We start from the raw sequence: 20,445 nt of genomic DNA on the forward strand, positions 1-20,445 counted from the left end.
TGGCTGCATAGAAGGAAGATGATATAGCAGGAAGTCACTGTGGCGGTTCTGTCCTTAATCAGAGCTGTCGGACACCCACAACGAAACCTGCCCCTGTAAACTGATGCAGGTGTGCATGTTGTTGATTCTCCACTGAGGAACATGCAGTTCTTGAATATAATTACTGTTCTCTCTCTGCTTTGTATAAGGATGACCCAACAGGAAATTACACTTTCGTCAATTGAATTCTCTTGAGTATCAATGTGATAGTGTGGGATTATGCATGAATTGTTGAGATAGGTGAACAACATCGCTACTGCTCTCAGTTTCTCTTTCTGTCCCTCCTTTGGTTCAAGCATATGTACAGTTCAGTGTGCCTCGTGGTGAAGAGTAGAGAGGAAGGAGGAAGTAGTGTATTAAATGTAACATGTTGACTCACTGAAAGCCTTTATAATATCACTCACTCCTTAGATCACCTCTTCAGGCGCACAGTCGAGTTTAGATAGAGGTATTGGTTAGAGGAAACCATAGCCTCTGAAGTTGATTGTAGAGTTAGATTTCACTGTCATTTGGGTCATTACTACTCATGGGCTTGGAGCTTGGTGTTTGAATTTTTATATCAGTCCCCAAAGTGCACATTTCTTAGAACCAGAAGTCTTTTAGATTAGTTGTGGCCCCCTGAGCGATTAAATTCTGTAGCCCCTGTGCTCAGCTTTATTGATATTCTAATGAAGGAAAGGAGACTGAGAGACCTCACTGAGAATGGAATTGGATTTCTCTACCGTGTATGTAGCATTTTTCTCTCCAGCTCTGTTACAGCTGTAGTAACAAAAATATACGACTAATTGTATGCACGGTCATGAAATAAATGTTCTCGTAAATCAAAGTGTTGCAAGACCTGAAAATGTCAACCATCATCAGTTTTATCCATACTCCATATCCATTTCTTTCTATAAACTATAGTGCATCTTTTGAAACACACAGTCAGCATCGTTATATACAGAATATACTGATCATAGCGGAAACAACATCTGAGAATATGCTTCCGAGGTTGTAGAACTCGTCTGCTTTCTTCCCGACAGGAAAAAGCTTTGACAACAGACACCTTGAAACACTGATACTTTCTAATACTGGTCAATCGATACATATGGAAACTACAAAAACACTGTATACATGATCAGTCAGTAGGGAGGGAGAAATGCACCAGTAGTGGAGACACATTAATATCACATGAAGTACACCTCTGGATTAACGCTTGTCACAGTTCCCCCTAATGGAAACAGTGGTGTAATAAGATACTTGACTGTTACACAAACTAAATTAGAACACTGATCGCACTCTTGTTCTGTCTCGTTCTAGCACAGCTAAACACTATGTGGTGAGGAACAGTCAATCACTGTATCTTTAAAAACCAAAACGGACACTTTGCCATATTCTATTATTTTCAAGAGCTGCTCACAGGTGTAGAAGTTCCATTTGCTCTCCTCAAGCCCACTCAAACACTTCACTGTATAAACGGTAAAGCATTTTACTGATGAGTTACTTAAGTAACACAGACATAAAGACAAGTTACTTAAGTAACATATTCACACAGCAGGACAGGGAGCAGTAACACTGACTATGTGGGTTGCAATGACATCCAAGAATATTTGTATATACTGCGTACATGACCTCTTTTCCTTTATCTTGCCCATCTAAAATGTAGCCTGGTTTTAAGTCTTAGTTATGGTGTCCCGAAAATTAGTGTCCAACTGTTACTGAACAGCAGTGTAAGACATCTGAAGTTCAACCTCCTATGGCTTTCAATCTGTTTCCTCTATTATCACCACCACAGTGTACTGTTTCTACTGTAGCTCCCGCCTGGCTGGTTGCTGTCCAAGGTGCTGATCTGTAATTGGTGGCTTGGTGGAGTCACTGGCTGCACAGCCTAGTGTCAAACCTGATTTAACTTATTTCTTATATGAGACAGAGGAAGACAATTATGTATTTGTTGTAACTACTTAGTAACTATATTGGTACAACAATGGTGTCCAGTTTCCTTTTATTACAAATGTAGTCTACTTTATCTCCTGTAATCCAATAGCATATTAATTTACAAGGGGCGCAGAGTGAGTCGTGCTCTACCATGTCCTCCTCATTACTTGGTCTATGCACACTGGTCTCTAGCTTTTCCGTGCGACCTCCTTAATATTTTTCCTACCACAGCAGCATTGGGGAATTGTCATGGTTAAACTGTGTCTTTGGGTAGGCCAATTGCGTACAATTTAAAAAAAAACTAAATTAAGCAACAGTAGCCTATGGAAGTTTAGAAGTCAGCTTGTCTCACCACTTAACCCCCTGCTGTGACACTCCTATGTCACACTTTACCTTCTTATAACAGGAAAAGTTATATTTACTTCCAACAGGAAAAGTTACACTTTAATCTCCCCTGCTCTCATGCTAATTGCCTTTATCCTGTAAATTGTCTCTCGACGTGAACCCTTTGTAGGCTAGATTTCCAGACTCTAAGTTATCCAAAATAGTCAGATATGCAAACAGAGGTGGTACTTACACTGAACAAAAATATAAACACAACAGTAAAATGTTGGTCCAATGTTTCATGAGCTGAAATAAAAGATCCCAGAAACATTTCTCCTCTACCAAGATAATCCATCCACCTGACAGGTGTGGCATATCAAGTAGCTGATTAAACAGCATGATCAATACACAGGTGCACCTTGTGCTGGGGACAATAAAAGCCACTCTAAAATGTGCAGTTTTTTCACACAACGTAATGCCACAGATGTCCCAAGTTTTGAGGGAGTGTGTAATTGGCATGCTGACTGCAGGAATGTCCACCAGAACTGTTGCCAGAGAATTTAATGTTTATTTCTATTCCATAAGCCACCTCCAATTTGCCGGTGCGTCCAACTGGCCTCACAACCACAGACCACATGTTAACATGCCAGCCAAGGACCTCAACATTCGGCTTCTTCACCTGCGGGATCGTCTGAGAACAGCCACCCGGACAGCTGAAGAAACTGTGGGTTTGCACAACCCAAAGAATTTCTTCACAAATTGTCAGAAACGGTCTCAGGGAAGCTCAGCTGCATGCTCGTCGTCCTCACCAGGCTCTTGACCGGACTGCAGTTCGGCGTCGTAACGGACTTCAGTGGGCAAATGCTCACCTTCTATGGTCACTGGCATTCTGGAGAAGTGTCCTTTTCACAGATTAATCCTGGTTTCAACTGTACTGGGCAGAACTTAGACAGCGTGTATGGCATCATGTAGGCAAACGGTTTTCTCATGTCAACGTTGTGAATAGAGTGCCCCATGGTGGTGGTGGGGTTATGGTATGGGCAACAAGAACAATTTCATTTTTCGAGGGCAATTTGAATGCACAGAGACACCGTGACGAGGCCCTCACTTGAGGCCCATTGTCGTGCCATTCATCCGCCGCCATCACCTCATGTTTCAGCATAATAATGCACAATGTCTCAAGGATCTGTACTGCGGAGGAAATTGATATTCATTACATACTATACTGTTTAATTAGTCATACTATGCTGTTTTTTACTTCAATTGTCCATTATTATATGCTAGTATTTTTACTGATACAAACTTGTCATGTGACTTAGTCATAAATCTGAGCGTACAGATTTATGAGCCACTTGGGTGTGACCTCCCGTGTTCACGATCGGCAAGAATTTAGCTAATTGGGAAGTGCAGGGAGGAACAGAGAATGTTGGCAATATCAGCTATCTTGATCTACACAGACGAGCTAAATGACTTTTTACAACTTTGTTCCCAGGGCCTGTTTCTGCACATCTGCTAACTGTCACAAAGATAAAACGATGTACTTTCTATAAAAGGAGAGGGACAGCTCTGTTCGTTGAGCTTTTCAACCATGAACCATTTGAGGGGTTGTTGATTGCTTAATTTTTGCTAATCTTATAATAAAGTTGTTTGAAAGAATCTGCAGTCTCTCTTCCTACAGAATTTCTACCACGGTACACAATTCCTGGAAGCTGAAAATGTCCCAGTTCTTCCATGGCCTGCATACTCAGACATGTATGACAGGGTGTTCCAGTTCACGCCAATATCCAGAAACTTCACACAGCCATTGAAGAGGAGTGGGACAACATTGAACAATAAACAGCCTGATCAACTCTATGTAAGACGTGTGGTGCTGCATGAGGCAAATGGTGAACACACAAGATAGTGACTGGTTTTCTGATCCACACCCCTACCTTTTATAAGGTATCTGTGACCAACAGATGCATATCTATATTCCCAGTCATGTGAAATCCATTGATTTGGCCCTAATTAATTCATTTCAATTGACTGATTTCCTTCTATGAACTGTAACTCAGTAAAATTGTTGAAATTGTTGTATGTCGGGTTTATATTTTTGCTCAGTCTAGATAGACATAAGTATTTTGCCATTCCATGAGTGTGCTTGAGGCAACACTAAACAAACTCGTTGACATGTTTACCTGTGTAGCTTCCTGAGAGTGGAGGAGCCGTACCTTTCAGCTGCAGTGGTGGAGCAACACTTAAAAAAGCCTTGCAATAACCATTCTGGAAAAACAAACACACTTTGCAAGTGATTCACACGCAGCCTTTGGAGACACGTGCGCTTTTTCTCCCGGAGATCACTGGCTTCGAAGGCTCGAGCGCCAAAGACCAGTGTGGACTTGGAATGAATGCTCCTGAATGAGCAGTTTGTGAAACGTGGACTACAAAGTTAAGAATATTTTTTATTGATTCTAACATAATAAATAACTAGGCCTACTACACGTTTGATTAACATCACTTAATGATACCACACTGAAGAGGAAATTCGAGGGAACGATTGATTCTGCTAAATTTGGCGGGACAACTGATTCTGGTTCGTTTGCTTCGTGCACACTTTTCTACTCGCGCTGTGTGTTTTCATTTTCGAGTGGCCATGTTGAGATGAACGTAGTTTATGACCGAAACAGCTGTATAGCTCTGCATATAGCTCTGTTTTTCAGGTAGCCTACCAATCGAAAGAACATGAACTCCTCAGCAGGTGCAGGCAACTACCGAAGGGGCTCCACTAAGGGAGAGAAGGTAGGCAATGCTATCAAACCTTTGCGTAAAATGAGTGTGTGAAATTCATCCACCTCAAAGGTCTTCTCCTTTTCGTATGCTAAAGGTACAGAGAAGCCTTACCAGGTGCCACTGTTTTGTATTTGATTAAAACATACCATCTATTTATACAGCAAGGAGTAGGTTCATATCAATTATATGTTCCCAATTCCTTTTAGTTGTGCTGAATAGTCTACCTTCCACACTATGTGCGCCCAAGAAAGATTCGCTGTTGCTGCTGTAAATTAAAATCCGTTTTCGCCCCATTGTGCTACACCGTGGCAGTCACACACCGAAAAGCATGATTCGAGACAAGGAGACCCGTGTTAGTTAGGCTGTTCAGGTGTTGTTTTCATTCACAGTTTTTCAATTCAACAATTTAACATCGGTCCGATCAGACTGATGCCCGCACAGCCGTGCTCATTATGGCTGTTTTGTTTTATTTTATTGTGCCAGAAAGTGGTGACTGCCCCCCTTGAAAACAAACAAACAATGGCGAGCCTTGTTCCAGCGCTAAAGAGATGCCAACTGGAACAAACCGTACACCACCAAGTCCATTAGTGGTTGATTGGCAGTTCTTTGATGTCAAGTGAAGCCCATTATGCTACCCAGGGGATGGCATTGTTCTTGTTAGCCTTTCCCGGGGTACAACTGAGGTTTTAGAATTGGGGGGAACATCATTCTTGTTTTTATACAGTTGGATAAAGCACACCGTGGCCTCGTTTTGTATCACATTCCAATGATACAGCTGGGGGGTGGACTTAAAAATGCAATTTCAGAATGTGGGGGGGATGACATGTCCTGTCCCCAGTGAAAGTTGCACCCCTGGTTTTCAGCAGTGAGCCCAGGGAATACATGCCCCAACTTTTCCTTGGTTATTTAATATAGCGAATAAATAAAATAACCAGGTTAATTGCTCTTAGTTTAAAGGACGTCACGTTGCATGCTTAGACAGATCAACATTCACTGGGGGGAGGGGTTGTCCAAAATAGGGGAGTCAAACTTTTTTTTTGCTTTGGGGATGGTTGTGTTATTTTTATTGGGCACAGGGGATGGTTGTGTTATTTTTATTGGGCACAGGGGATGGTTGTGTTATTTTTATTGGGCACAGGGGATGGTTGTGTTATTTTTATTGGGCACAGGGGATGGTTGTGTTATTTTTATTGGGCACAGGGGAGGGTTGTGTTATTTTTATTGGGCACAGGGGAGGGTTGTGTTGTTTTTATTGGGCACAGGGGATGGTTATGTTGTTTTTATTGGGCACAGGGGAGGGTAGTGTTATTTTTATTGTGCACAGGGGAGGGTTGTGTTATTTTTATTGGGCACAGGGGAGGGTAGTGTTATTTTTATTGGGCACAGGGGAGGGTTGTGTTGTTTTTATTGGGCACAGGGGAGGGTTGTGTTATTTCTATTGGGCACAGGGGATGGTTGTGTTATTTTTATTGGGCACAGGGGAGGGTAGTGTTATTTTTATTGGGCACAGGGGAGGGTTGTGTTATTTTTATTGGGCACAGGGGAGGGTAGTGTTATTTTTATTGGGCACAGGGGAGGGTTGTGTTATTTTTATTGGGCACAGGGGAGGGTTGTGTTATTTTTATTGGGCACAGGGGAGGGTTGTGTTATTTCTATTGGGCACAGGGGATGGTTGTGTTATTTTTATTGGGCACAGGGGAGGGTTGTGTTATTTTTATTGGGCACAGGGAGGGTTGTGTTATTTTTATTGGGCACAGGGGAGGGTAGTGTTATTTTTATTGGGCACAGGGGAGGGTAGTGTTATTTTTATTGGGCACAGGGGAGGGTTGTGTTATTTTTATTGGGCACAGGGGAGGGTTGTGTTATTTTTATTGGGCACAGGGGAGGGTTGTGTTATTTTTATTGGGCACAGGGGAGGGTAGTGTTATTTTTATTGGGCACAGGGGAGGGTTGTGTTATTTTTATTGGGCACAGGGGAGGGTTGTGTTATTTTTATTGGGCACAGGGGATGGTTGTGCTATTTTTATTGGGCACAGGGGAGGGTTGTGTTATTTTTATTGGGCACAGGGGAGGGTAGTGTTATTTTTATTGGGCACAGGGGAGGGTTGTGTTATTTTTATTGGGCACAGGGGAGGGTTGTGTTATTTTTATTGGGCACAGGGGAGGGTTGTGTTATTTCTATTGGGCACAGGGGATGGTTGTGTTATTTTTATTGGGCACAGGGGAGGGTTGTGTTATTTTTATTGGGCACAGGGGAGGGTTGTGTTATTTTTATTGGGCACAGGGGAGGGTTGTGTTATTTTTATTGGGCACAGGGGAGGGTTGTGTTATTTTTATTGGGCACAGGGGAGGGTTGTGTTATTTTTATTGGGCACAGGGGAGGGTAGTGTTATTTTTATTGGGCACAGGGGAGGGTTGTGTTATTTTTATTGGGCACAGGGGAGGGTAGTGTTATTTTTATTGGGCACAGGGGAGGGTTGTGTTATCTTTATTGGGCACAGGGGAGGGTAGTGTTATTTTTATTGGGCACAGGGGAGGGTTGTGTTATTTTTATTGGGCACAGGGGAGGGTAGTGTTATTTTTATTGGGCACAGGGGAGGGTTGTGTTATTTTTATTGGGCACAGGGGAGGGTTGTGTTATTTTTATTGGGCACAGGGGAGGGTAGTGTTATTTTTATTGGGCACAGGGGATGGTTGTGTTATTTTTATTGGGCACAAGGGAGGGTAGTGTTATTTTTATTGGGCACAGGGGATGGTTGTGTTATTTTTATTGGGCACAGGGGAGGGTAGTGTTATTTTTATTGGGCACAGGGGAGGGTTGTGTTATTGTTATTGGGCACAGGGGAGGGTTGTGTTATTTTTATTGGGCACAGGGGAGGGTTGTGTTATTTCTATTGGGCACAGGGGATGGTTGTGTTATTTTTATTGGGCACAGGGGAGGGTTGTGTTATTTTTATTGGGCACAGGGGAGGGTTGTGTTATTTTTATTGGGCACAGGGGAGGGTAGTGTTATTTTTATTGGGCACAGGGGAGGGTTGTGTTATTTTTATTGGGCACAGGGGAGGGTAGTGTTATTTTTATTGGGCACAGGGGAGGGTTGTGTTATTTGTATTGGGCACAGGGGAGGGTTGTGTTAATTCTATTGGGCACATAATTTTGCACGCCCAATTTTTCCGTTTTTGATTTGTTAAAAAAGTTTGAAATATCCAATAAATGTCCTTCCACTTCATGATTGTGTCCCACTTGTTGTTGATTCTTCACAAAAAAATACAGTTTTATATCTTTATGTTTGAAGCCTGAAATGTGGCAAAAGGTCGCAAAGTTCAAGGGGGCCGAATACTTTCGCAAGGCACTGTATATATATATCTCATACAGTGGACACCAAGCCTTTGTTTGCAATGCCCTGATACATTTAGTGCTTAAATCTCTGACAGCTGAACCATGAGGTGGACTATTATTATTTTAGGAAAGTAGACTAAAAAAGATAGGATATAAACTTTTGAAAAAAGCTACACATCGAAAACACAAGGGATAGTGTTTTTGTCATGTTTTTGTTTTAAGGACATGTAAATGTGGCTTATTTGGCCAACATCCATTGTTTATTGATGGGACAGGCTGACCAATGTCAGATCTGAATGCATATGGATGTCCGTACAATTTCTCAAATGTCCGGTAAATTAAAATCCTCCCTGTCATGTTGTCCGGTGCCAAATTTTCCTAAAGGAAACTCTGAAATGGCATATTGTTTTTATGAAGATTTTAGAATATTCACATGAAAATCTGTCGCTAATTGGATGGAAACCTAGCTATTCCCCCTAAAGACTTTGTCAAGTGCACTAGTCCAGTGTCACTTTGATTATGCCTGCACATCATGGTTCACCAGCAGCCCCAAACATCTAAAGGATAAGTTACCAGCCAAACAAGCGTGTAAGAATTGTACTTAAACTCCCTCCTCATACTCATCTGTAGGTTAAGCATTTTTCTGTCTCTATATCTGTGATGTGTCTATGTAATTGTATTCATGTTGAAAATAGGGGACCTAAGTCCCCAACTTTGTGTGTATATTTATTTTTTTAACGGACAAGTAAAATCAATCATTCCAAACAGTGCAGTGGCCAATTCATGAACGGAAAGAGTGATTGGTTACAAAACACTAAAAAGTTTGACATTCTGAGATTGTCAAGCCAACCCTTCAAGCCGGCCAGGTAGGGAGGGATGTATTTTCTGTTTGTCGAGATGGTCTATTTATTGTGGTGTTGAAAATGCAAACCATGGTAGTGCCTGAGGTCGGTATGCTTTTTTTTATTGGTTGTGTGGTGAGGTGGCACAGAAACCTGTTGGTGGGAAATTAATTGCATATATTTTATACAATTTATAAATATGGCATCAAAAATGTTGAAAATCTGATTCCCCTTAGTTGATCATTGTCTGCAGCCGACTGATTGTGGTGTAATGAAACAGGCAGAGAGAGTGAGCTCATCTGTGGTGGTCGGAAAACCCTCAACCTTCTGGACCGTAGCAGCGCGTGGCATCAACTGTGCCACAAAAGTATGCTGTAGTCGATATCCATGTTTTATAAACACAGGGTTGCTACAGTTATTTTTGGTTGAAAACATTATTTTGAGTTCATTCGATGAGGGGGAGGATATTCCATTTATATTACAGTACAAGGAGAAGGTCATGTGAAAATATTTGTAATGTTGGGAATGGGAATGCATTTTGTTAATGACATCTTGAGTTGGACCAGCCAGTACATTTCGATCTGTCCCTTAGCGAGTGCAGCTTCCTCTTGATTCGGCTCGAACCCAAACTCTGCCTCACAAGCACACGTGACCGCCCTCCTAAAGTGTCTTACCCTTACCCCTTACCTCACGCCAACATGGCAGCGCAAGTGGAGACACTTCAGGCTGAGGAGTGAGTTTCACAGATCCCCATCTGCTACATTACTCAAATTTTAGAAACACTAAAGCTAATCTCACTGAACAGCTGACTGGTAGCTGTCCAAGGTGCTGGTGTGTAATTGCTGGATCATGAGGTGACTGAACTGCCTAGTGTTGGGATAGTTAACCCAAATTACCACTAAATGACATCTTGATTTACTTACCCTGTAAGCAATCTATGGACAACGTAAGACAGAAATCCATGCTTTGCTTTTGTTTACTTGACACTGTCTCCAAATGCTAACTTTTTTTTCAATATCCCCAAAATGATATCCCCAATATCCAAATCATCATAAATTATTGAGCTATGCAATACAGTTTAGACACTTAAGGATGATTTGAACATACAGTTTATGGGGGAAAATGTATCTGTATCTATGAGAAACATACAAATATTGCCATTTAATCCCCACTTAAAACGATTTGAAGGGGTAATATCAGTTTCCATAATACAGGTATCATTGGTCCTTGTCTTTTGTGGCATGGCATCGCTTGTGCAGATCTGTACTGCACCTGAACTGTAGTCTTCCATCTCTGGTTGTTTTGATTTACTATGGTTGCGTCTCAATAATCTGTTCCTTCTCCTTTCTGTGTACTTGTTCACTTCCCTTCATGGATTTGAAAGGAAATTCCCTCTAGCACATTCCTACACCAATCCAATGCAGTAGTGAACAAGTGCACAATATGGATCAATTAAGGTCATTTTCTGAAGATATCCCCAGAGGACCATACAGTCTGTCCTCTTGCTGAAAACTGAGGTGAAAGCGTTGCTTTGTTTCCCAAGAGATAATGCTACTGTCCACATTTATTTGGGAAACTGTTGGGCAGTTCATTTCCTGGGAGAAATATCAATAAAACACATTAATTGAGATTGGAGTACATCATTTTGATTAATCTCATAGTCTGGACAAACTGTGCAAAATTAAATCTTCAACATACAATATATGTTACTTTGTATGCATTACTTCCGCGATGCATACAAAGGCCTTCGCCGCCCTCCCTTCGGCATATCTGACAACGACGCCATCTTGCTGGATGTACCAGTGACTAGAACCATTCAATGCTGGTCTGACCAATTGGAATCCACGCTTCATGATTGTTTTGATCACGTGGACTGAGATATGTTCCGGTCAGCCTCAGAGAACAACATCGATCTATCTACTGACTCGGTGAGTGAGTTTATATGGAAGTGCATTGTAGATGTTGTACCCACTGTGACTATTAAAACCTACCCTAACCAGAAACCGTGGATGGGTGGCAGCATTCGCACAGAACTGAAAGCGTGGACCACCGTATTCTACCATGGAAGAGGTCTGGGAATATGGCTGAATATAAACAGTGTAGTAATTCCTTCTGAAAGGCAATTAAACAAGCAAAATGCCAGGACAGGGACAAAGTGGAGTCGCAATTCAATGGCTCAGACACAAGACGTATGCGGCAGGGTCTACAGGAAATCACGGGACTACAAAAAGAACCAGCCACACCACGGACACAGACGTCGCGCCTCCAGACAAACTAAACACCATCTTTGCCTGCTTTGAGGATAATACAGTGCCACCGTCGCGGCCCGCTAACAAGGACTGCACCCCCCTCCCATTCTTCTTGCCGACGTGAGTAAAACATTTAAAAGTGTTGACCCTTGCAAGGCTACTGGCCCAGACGGCATCCCTAGCCGCATCCTCAGAGCATGCGCAGACCAGCTGGCTGGTGTGTTTACAGACATATTCAATCGCTCCCTATTCCAGTCTGCTGTCCCCACATGCCCCACGTGCTTCAAGATGGCCACCATTGTTCCTGTACCCAAGAAGGCAACGATAATTGAACTAAATGACTACCGCCCTGTAGCACTCACTTCTGTCATCATGAAGTGCTTTGAGAGACTAGTCAAGGATCATATCACCTCCACCTTACCAGCCATCCTAGACCCACTTCAGCTTGCATACAGGTCCACAGACAATGCAATCGCTATCACACTGGACAATGCCCTATCCCATCTGGACAAGAGGAATACCTATGTAAGAATGCTGTTCATTGACTACAGCTCAGCATTCAACACCATAGTACCCTCCAAGCTCATCAACAAGCTTGAGGCCCTGGGTCTCAACCCCGCCTTGTGCAATTGGGTACTGGACTTTCTGATGGCCCCCCCAGGTGGTGAAATTAGGAAACAACATCTCCACTTCGCTGACCCTCAACACTGGGGCCCACAAGAGTGCGTGCTCAGCCCCCTCCTGTACTCCCTGTTCCCCCACAACTGCGTGGCCATGCACTCTTCCAACTCAATCATCAAGTTTGCAGACGACACAACAGTAGTGGGCTTGATTACCAACGACGACGAGACCGCCTACAGGGAGGAGGTGGCGGCACTCGGCGTGTGGTATCAGGAAAAGAACCTCTCACTCAACGTCAACAAAACGAAGAAGATGATCGTAGACTTTAGGAAACAGTAGAGGAAGCACCCCCCATCCACATCGAAGGGACAGCAGTGGAGAAGGTGGAAAGTTAAGTTCTTCGGTGTACACATCACAGGCAAACTGAAATTATCCACCCACACAGACAGTGTGGTGAAGAAGGTGCTTCTTCAACCTCAGGAGACTGAAGAAATTTGTCTTGTGACTCAAAACCCTGACAAATTTTTACAGATTCACAATCGAGAGCATCCTGTCGGGCTGTATCACCGCCTGGAACGGCAACTGCATGGCCCTCAACCGCAAGGCTCTCCAGAGGCCTGTTCACACCGCTACCATCCAGAAGGCGAGGTCAGTACAGGTGCATCAAAACTGGGACCGGGAGACTGAAAAACAGCTTCTATCTCAATGCCATCAGACTGCTAAACAGCAATCACTAACTCAGAAAGGCTGCTTCCTACATTGAGACCAAAGTCACTGGCCACTTAATAAATGGATCACTAGTCACTTTAAATAATGCCACTTTAAATAATGGCACTTTAATAATGTTTACATATCTTACATTACTCATATCATATGTGTATATACTGTATTTTAGACCATCTCTGCCGCTCATCCATATATTTATATGTACAAATTCTCATTTATTCCTTTAGATTTGTGTGTATTAGGTAGTTGTTGGGGAATTGTTAGATATTACTGCACTGCCAGCAAGAGAAGCACAAGCATTTCGCTACACTCGCATTAACATCTTCTAACCATGTGTGTGTGTGACCAATAAAATTTGATTTGTCTACCTCTCGAGGGCATTGCAATCTGGACCCTCTCTTTCTAAAATGATCTGCCGCAATTGTTGCAACCCCTAGCCTGTTCAACCTCTCTTTCATATTGTCTGAGATCCCCAAAGATTGGAAAGCTGCCGCAGTCACCCCCTTCTTTAAAGGGAGAGACACTCTAGACCCAAACTGTTACAGACCTACAGTATATCTATCCTACCCTGCCTTTCTAAGGTCTTCGAAAGCCAAGTTAACAAATAGATCACTGATATTTTCGAATCCCACCGTACCTTCTCCGCTATGCAATCTGGTTTCCGAGCTGGTCATGGGTGCACCTCAGCCACGCTCAATGTCCTAAACGATATCATAACCGCCATCGATAAAAGACAATACTATGTAGCTGTATTCATCGACCTGGCCAAGGCTTTCAACTCTGTCGATCACCACATTCTTATCAGCAGACTCAACAGCCTTTTTTTCTCAAATGACTGTCTCGTCTGGTTCACCAACTACTTATCAGAGTTCAGTGTGTCAAATCAGAGGACCTGTTGTCCGGACCTCTGGCAGTCTCTATGGGAATGCCACAGGATTCAATTGTCAGGCCGACTCTTTTCTCTGTGTACATCAAAGATGTCGCTCTTGCTGCTGGGGATTCTCTGATCCACCTCTACGCAGACGACACCATTCTGTATACTACTGGCCCTTCTTTGGACACTGTGTTAACTAACCTCTGGACGAGCTTCAATGCCATACAACTCTCCTTCTATGGCCTCCAACTGCTCTTAAATGCAAGTAAAACTAAATGCATGCTCTTCAACCGATCGCTGCCCACACCTGCCTGCCCGTCCAGCATCACTACTCTGGACGGTTCGGACTTTTAGAATATGTGGACAATTACAAATACCTAGGTGTCTGGTTAGACTGTAAACTCTCCTTTCAGACTCACATTAACCATCTCCAAACCAAAAATAAATCTAGAATTGGCTTCCTATTTCGCATCAAAGCGTCCTTCACTCATGCTGCCAAATATACCCTCGTAAAACTGACTATCCTACCGATCCTTGACTTCGGTGATGTCATTTACAAAATCGCCTCCAACACTCTACTCAGCAAATTGGATGCAGTCTATCACAGTGCCATATGTTTTGTCACCAAAGCCCCATATACTACCCACCACTGTGACCTGTATGCTCTCGTTGGCTGGCCCTCGCTTCATATTTCTTTTCCAAACCCACTGGCTCCAGGTCCTCTATAAGTCTTTGCTAGGTAAAGCCCCATCTTATCTCAGCTCACTGGTCACCATAGCAGAACCCACCCATAGCACGCGCCCCAGCAGGTATATTTCACTGGTCACCCCCAAAGCCTATTCCTCCTTTGGCCACCTTTCCTTCCAGTTCTCTGCTGCCAATGACTGGAACGAATTGCAAAAATCACTGAAGCTGGAGACTCATATCTCCCTCACTTACTTTAAGCATCAGCTGTCAGAGCAGCTCACAGATCACTGCACCTGTACATAGCCCATCTGAAAATAGCCCATCCAACTACCTCGTCCCCATACTGTTTTTATTTAATTTATTTATTTTGATCCTTTGCACCCCAGTATCTCTACTTGCACACTCATCTTCTGCAAATCTATCACTCCAGTGTTTAATTGCTAAATTGTAATTACTTCGCCACTACGGCCTATTTATTGTCTTAAATCCCTTATCCTACCTCATTTGCAAACACTGTATATCGATTATTTTTCCATTGTGTTATTGACTGTACGTTTGTTTATTCCATGTGTAACTGTGTGTTGTTATTTGTGTCACACTGCTTTGTTTTATCTTGGCCATGTCCAGTTAAAAATGAGAACTTGTTCTCAACTCGCCTACCTGGTTAAGTAAAGGTGAAATACATTTTTTTTTTTAAATGACCTCCCAACAAATGTTTTCAGATGATGTTTTGACAGTTTTATGACAGAAACGTACTGTACATGCATGCAGCCAGATTAGGAAGATCACTGCATGCAGCCTTGTCTGTTCAACTAATGAAAGAAGTATTACTGTGAAAAGTAGTATTACCTCCACCTCTATCTTTACGTTGGTCATTACCTTGGTTTGGCACATTTGTGTTGTAATTGATCAACCACTATGGTGATACACTGGCAATAATACTAGTATTCTATCTGTTCTGTGGTCTTCATTCATGATTTCAATTAATTCACTAATGCATCAACCAACATAATGAGTCAAAGTGACGTGATGACAATTATCATTCAAATGGTATAGCAGCAATGGCATGGCATAGGTTCCAATAATGGTAGTGAGATTGCCCTCTGCTGGAGGGATATGGTACTGACCTCTGGTGTTAACTGTCACCTCTAACCCGTTCTGGTTGTTGACAGGTGTTTTCACTACATGCTCATTGTTATCTTTTTCATTTTCAGCCTTTATACAACGTGAGAAAGTAGTCTAATCTGTTCATTGAGAGGCACCGGTAGATTACATCTATTTAGTAACTTGTTTTTCTGTAGGATAAGAATTTGTTCTTAACTGACTTGCCTGGTTAAATAAAGGTAAAAAAAAATGTAAAAAAAAGGATGGCAAACATGATACACAGAGTACAACATTTTTAGTTTAGAGAAATGTAACTCTTTCTTAACTTTATAAAGACACCCAGTGTATTATTCTACATAGTCACAGATAGAAGTTAGGATAAATAATTCTAGCATAATCTCAAGACTAATTTGGATAGAAAATAAATTAATAAGCGTGGTTGTGGGTATCCAAGACAGTCTGTCTCCTCTGAGAATAGTCTTTGTAATTTCAGAGTTAATGCCGATTTCTCTTCAATAAGGTTCATTAAGTCCCTGCTGTTATAAGCCAGCTGTGAGCGCTCACTTTCACCATTTAATGAAAATTGCCTGGGATGTATAATGAAAGGATACAGCTTTACCAATGACAGTCAAAGTAAAATGGAGTTTATACATTAATTTGTAGAGGTGAAAAAAGGTAATTGGATGGCCTTGTATCTAGTGACATAAAGACAAGCTTCTGTTGGTTGGTCCTCTCTCGCGTTCTTCCTCTCTGTCTCCCCCCCACCTCCCTTTCTCTCTCTCCCTCTTTTGATGTGAGTCATTGCAGCCATGACATGGATTGTAAAGTGAAGAGGAACTATCTGCTGTAACTCATTCTCTGTCCTATGAGACTGGTACAAAAAAGCAAGGCATTTGTCAGTTACTGCTATTTTAGTAATTTGACTAATTTCCATACCCTTCTTCCTCAGCCAATCACCTGTTAAAGTTGTATGGATCCATGGATGAATAGGCATTTAGTGTGTGTACTTACTTTATGACCCGAGCAAATTGTTAATGGAACATTGCTCCGTGTATTTCAGTATGACAGTTGACATTGACTGTTGACATTTTACAAACGCTTGCAAAATCTGAAGTTCTATCAGGATTTTTGAACTTCCATTAGGATTGTTAATGGAAGGCTCTTGGCATTACCTGTTGGAACTGTAGCTCTTCTCTGACCTTTCTTCAGGGAGCACAATGCTCATGTTCATTGTGGCATGTTTTCAGTGTTTCTTAACTCCCAGAGCACACTCTCAGGTTCCCTTGTTTTTATGTCAGACAAACTACAGTTGTCTTCTGTACTTTGTCTTTCAATTGGCCCATGCCTCAAACTGGCAGTAACTCTCACACAAAGGACCTGCTGAATCGTCAGCATTTGTTATATTAATGCCTGATGGGCCCCTCCCTTAACAGGCCTACCTCATCAAATGAATCTGCTGGAAAGGTTAGACATCATCATTTAAGTCTATTCAGGCACAGGCTGCCTCGATAGAATAACTGAAATTAAGTTGCCCCTTTGCCAATGGAGCAGGGAATATTTCATAGCCTCCCTCAGTGTGGATCCCTGTCAGATATATACTGTAGTTGTAGCTCTTCTTCCGGGGTTGCTTGCTCTGTCTGACATGTTGGAGGCAAGTAGTTGGCTCTGGACTCGGTCTAAACTGTGATGATTTGCATTGCCAGAGTGCTGCTGTCTGAAAGTAGCAGAGAGTGAGGCAGGAGTTTTACAACTTTATTGTTGTATTATTCTGGTAGAAAACTGTTGTATAAGTCACAGCGTAATATTCAGAATTATAGAGATCTGTGTTAAATTATATACAATTGTGTAATTGCTCAAGTGTGTAAACAGTATGTAATTCAAGCACATTGACTAGGTCATAAATAAATGTACCAAATTATGGCACATCCCTTTCCAAACAGATGATACAGTTAGTTTCACCCGCAAGGCCCTTTTTATGCCAAAGTTTTAGTTAACCTTTCTCACAGCTTTTTGACAGTTTTTTTGGTGTAAATGAAAGATTCCATTGTGATTTTTAAGAGTGCAATTTGGAGCCACAGACTCACTCACATTCATTTGTACGCAGACAGAATATGTGGTCCTCTGAGAGTTAGCTGGTAAAAAGCCTTTGTAATAGGTTTCTGTATTCATCAACTGAACTTGAATGACTTTGAACAGCCAGACTGAAAACATATTACTGCTTACCCACAGCTAAGTAATAGCCCATATAAACTGTGTACAATACACACACACACAATGTTGCACATTTTCATATCAGGAGCCAATGGAGCATTGTTAAAAATAATGAATTCACATGAGAGCATTGTGGTCTCCTTAAAAATATTCCAAAGAGGACCACAACATTCAATGTCTGTCATTTACAAGTGCTGCACTGAGAATTGGCGGCGCTACATGGATGGCTTCCTCTCTAGCCATGGACCATATTTATGAAAGCTGTCCAGGTTTTGTGGCCTGGGCCAGTAGGGTCACCCTAAAGTGCTTAATGCAGTTCCCATTCCCACATCCTGGTCATAATCACCTCTTCTCTGGCCCATAGGAAACCTCTTGTCTTATGACATTCACACTGTTGCTTGTAAAAGAACATGTCATAGTGATCCTGCTTGATTTGTAACAAACAATGTTGTTGTCAATATTTTTATTGTCATGTGCTGTACATCTAAGACAGTAAGTTATTTGCAGTATGGTTATTGCTATAAATAATAGCCTGTCCTACTATCAATATCTTAGCAAGAGTGGCCATTTCCCAGCTCTCATGAGACTGGCCCTAACTGAGGAGCATACAGAGGCATAATTCCCTCATATTCTCAGGGAAATATTCAGGTGAAGGTTAAGGATGTGTTGCTGGCCTCTGGATGGAAAATAGTCCGGAACAGAGCCAATTGTTTGACTCAAGGTCGAGTACAGGGCCAGGTCTTTCTCACGAGGGGGATGCAATGAGGTTAGTCTGAGACACACACACATTTTCTCTCTGGATATCCTCTTTCTCCATTCTTTCCTCTGTTTTCTTCATTAGTATATTCATATTTCACACAAGCCTTGGCCCAAGCTGGCATCCTAGAGTGTGCCTGTTTTATAGCGGTGATTAATATGTAAAACATTAATGAGATGCTGGAAAATGGAGGGAAAACTGCAATACGGGATAATAAGTGTATTTTGTTACAGCTCCTATACAGTACATGTTTATATGCCTTGTTTAGTGTTTATCAGAAAGGATCTTAGGATAATTTTTAAATTATTAATAGATTAAAGCCATTACCTGGGCAGATGACCACCTAACCTCAGTTTGAGATAGTGGGTTACACCCAAAATGTACATTTATTGTACCTTTTTAATGATGACTTCGTTACTATTTCCCTGGCACAACGCTGCTTTTCTGTAATGAGCAGAGCTAGCCTCTCACTGCTTCTTTCTGTCCATCCCTCATTAGAGGCGTGAGGTGAATCCACTAGCATTAGCAACGCGGTGGGGTTCTTAAGTTAATACTGTCCCTAAGTGTTTATCGTTCTATGCTCCGGGCATCGTCTCCCATGATTCAAATGCTAATTTAGCCTCTTAAACCTTCTCCTACAATTTCTATGGCCATGTGGACATCTAATTAACGTAATAATACAAAATCAGTCTGTTTAAGCTCTTTTTTATTTATTTTTTAGATCTGTTTATTTTCATGGCCTGCGTCTCAGATGAGACTCTTACGAACATGATCACGTTCTCCGTAGGGCAGACCCCATTTAGTAGACTGGTCGATTATTTAGTCGATAGGCTGGTGGTCGACCGAGATTTCTTTAGTCGAGCAGATGCAATTTATTCATTTTATTCATGGTGCACAAGACACCTATCTGATTCGCGCCTGTCTCGGTGGACTAATCCATTGCAGAGGCCATGGGGATGGTACAGCCCATCACTCTAAGAAATTGTTTATGTTTATATTATGTAAAAATAATGGTGCAACTCTAATAAATCTAATTTTATTTTATAACAAATGTGCTTTCTCCCGCATTGGATACGGTCACTGTCCGAGGTTCTGAAACAGTACGTCTTTAGTACGTCGTAGAATTGCCGCCTTTCCCTATGATGCTATGTGCATAATAGCAAAGTTTACCATCATAATGGGATTGAGAAAAATGTGGCAGAGGGAGCAGCAGCAGAGACGAGGAATCTGCCCTTGCCTTAACCTTAACCTAACTGTCTAAGAAAAGAATCTGCCCTTTTAATGCCTGGCTTTATAAATCCTTAATCCTTCTAACTGTCTAAGAACCATCAGTGAGGAGACGCTTGGAGCGAAACCCCTACCAGGTGGCGTGGCGAGAATCTTGCTCGCCTCCCTAATTAGGTCAAAAAAACTCCATAACACACTCCCTCACGCCCAGGACTGTTTAATGTGCCTGGATGCTTTATAAATCATTCATATGACAGTACCAGTCAATAGTTTGTATACACCTGCTCATTCAAGGGTTTTTCAAAATGTTCACTATTTTGTACATTGTAGAATAATAGTGAAGACATCAAAACTATGAAATAACACAAATGGAATCATGTAGTGACCAAAAAAGTGTTAAATGAAAATATATTTTTGGCCTTCCTGTGACATCGGGTGGTGTAGGTTTCCTGGAGGGCAGGTAGTTTGCCCCCGGTGATGCATTCTGCAGACCTCACTACCCTCTGGAGAGCCTTATGGTTGTGGGCGGAGCAGTTGCCGTACCAGACAGTGATAAAGCCGGACAGGATGCTCTCGATTGTGTATCTGTAAAAGTTTGTGAGTGTTTTTGGTGACAAGCCACATTTCTTCAGCCTCCTGAGGTTGAAGAGGCGTTGTTGCGCCTTCTTCACCACGCTGTCTGTGTGGGTGGACCATTTCAGTTTGTCTGTGATGTGTACGCCTAGGAACTTAAAAAACTCTCCACCTTCTCCACTACTGTCC

At 42.1% G+C, this 20,445-nt stretch overlaps 1 protein-coding gene across 1 annotated transcript in view; it reads left to right on the forward strand.

Annotated features, from left to right (window-relative positions):
- Nucleotides 1-4,899: 4,899 nt before the first annotated feature.
- Nucleotides 4,900-20,445, forward strand: part of LOC118402529 (dipeptidyl aminopeptidase-like protein 6) — a 163,806-nt gene continuing 148,260 nt past the window's right edge. Inside the window, exon 1 of the mRNA XM_052476901.1 lies at nucleotides 4,900-5,055. Within this exon, the coding sequence (XP_052332861.1) occupies nucleotides 4,999-5,055 (57 nt within the window). The 5' untranslated portion in view covers nucleotides 4,900-4,998. The remainder of the gene's footprint in view (nucleotides 5,056-20,445) is intronic.

Source organism: Oncorhynchus keta, chromosome 23, assembly GCF_023373465.1.
Source record: "Oncorhynchus keta strain PuntledgeMale-10-30-2019 chromosome 23, Oket_V2, whole genome shotgun sequence".
Taxonomy (NCBI): domain Eukaryota; kingdom Metazoa; phylum Chordata; class Actinopteri; order Salmoniformes; family Salmonidae; genus Oncorhynchus; species Oncorhynchus keta.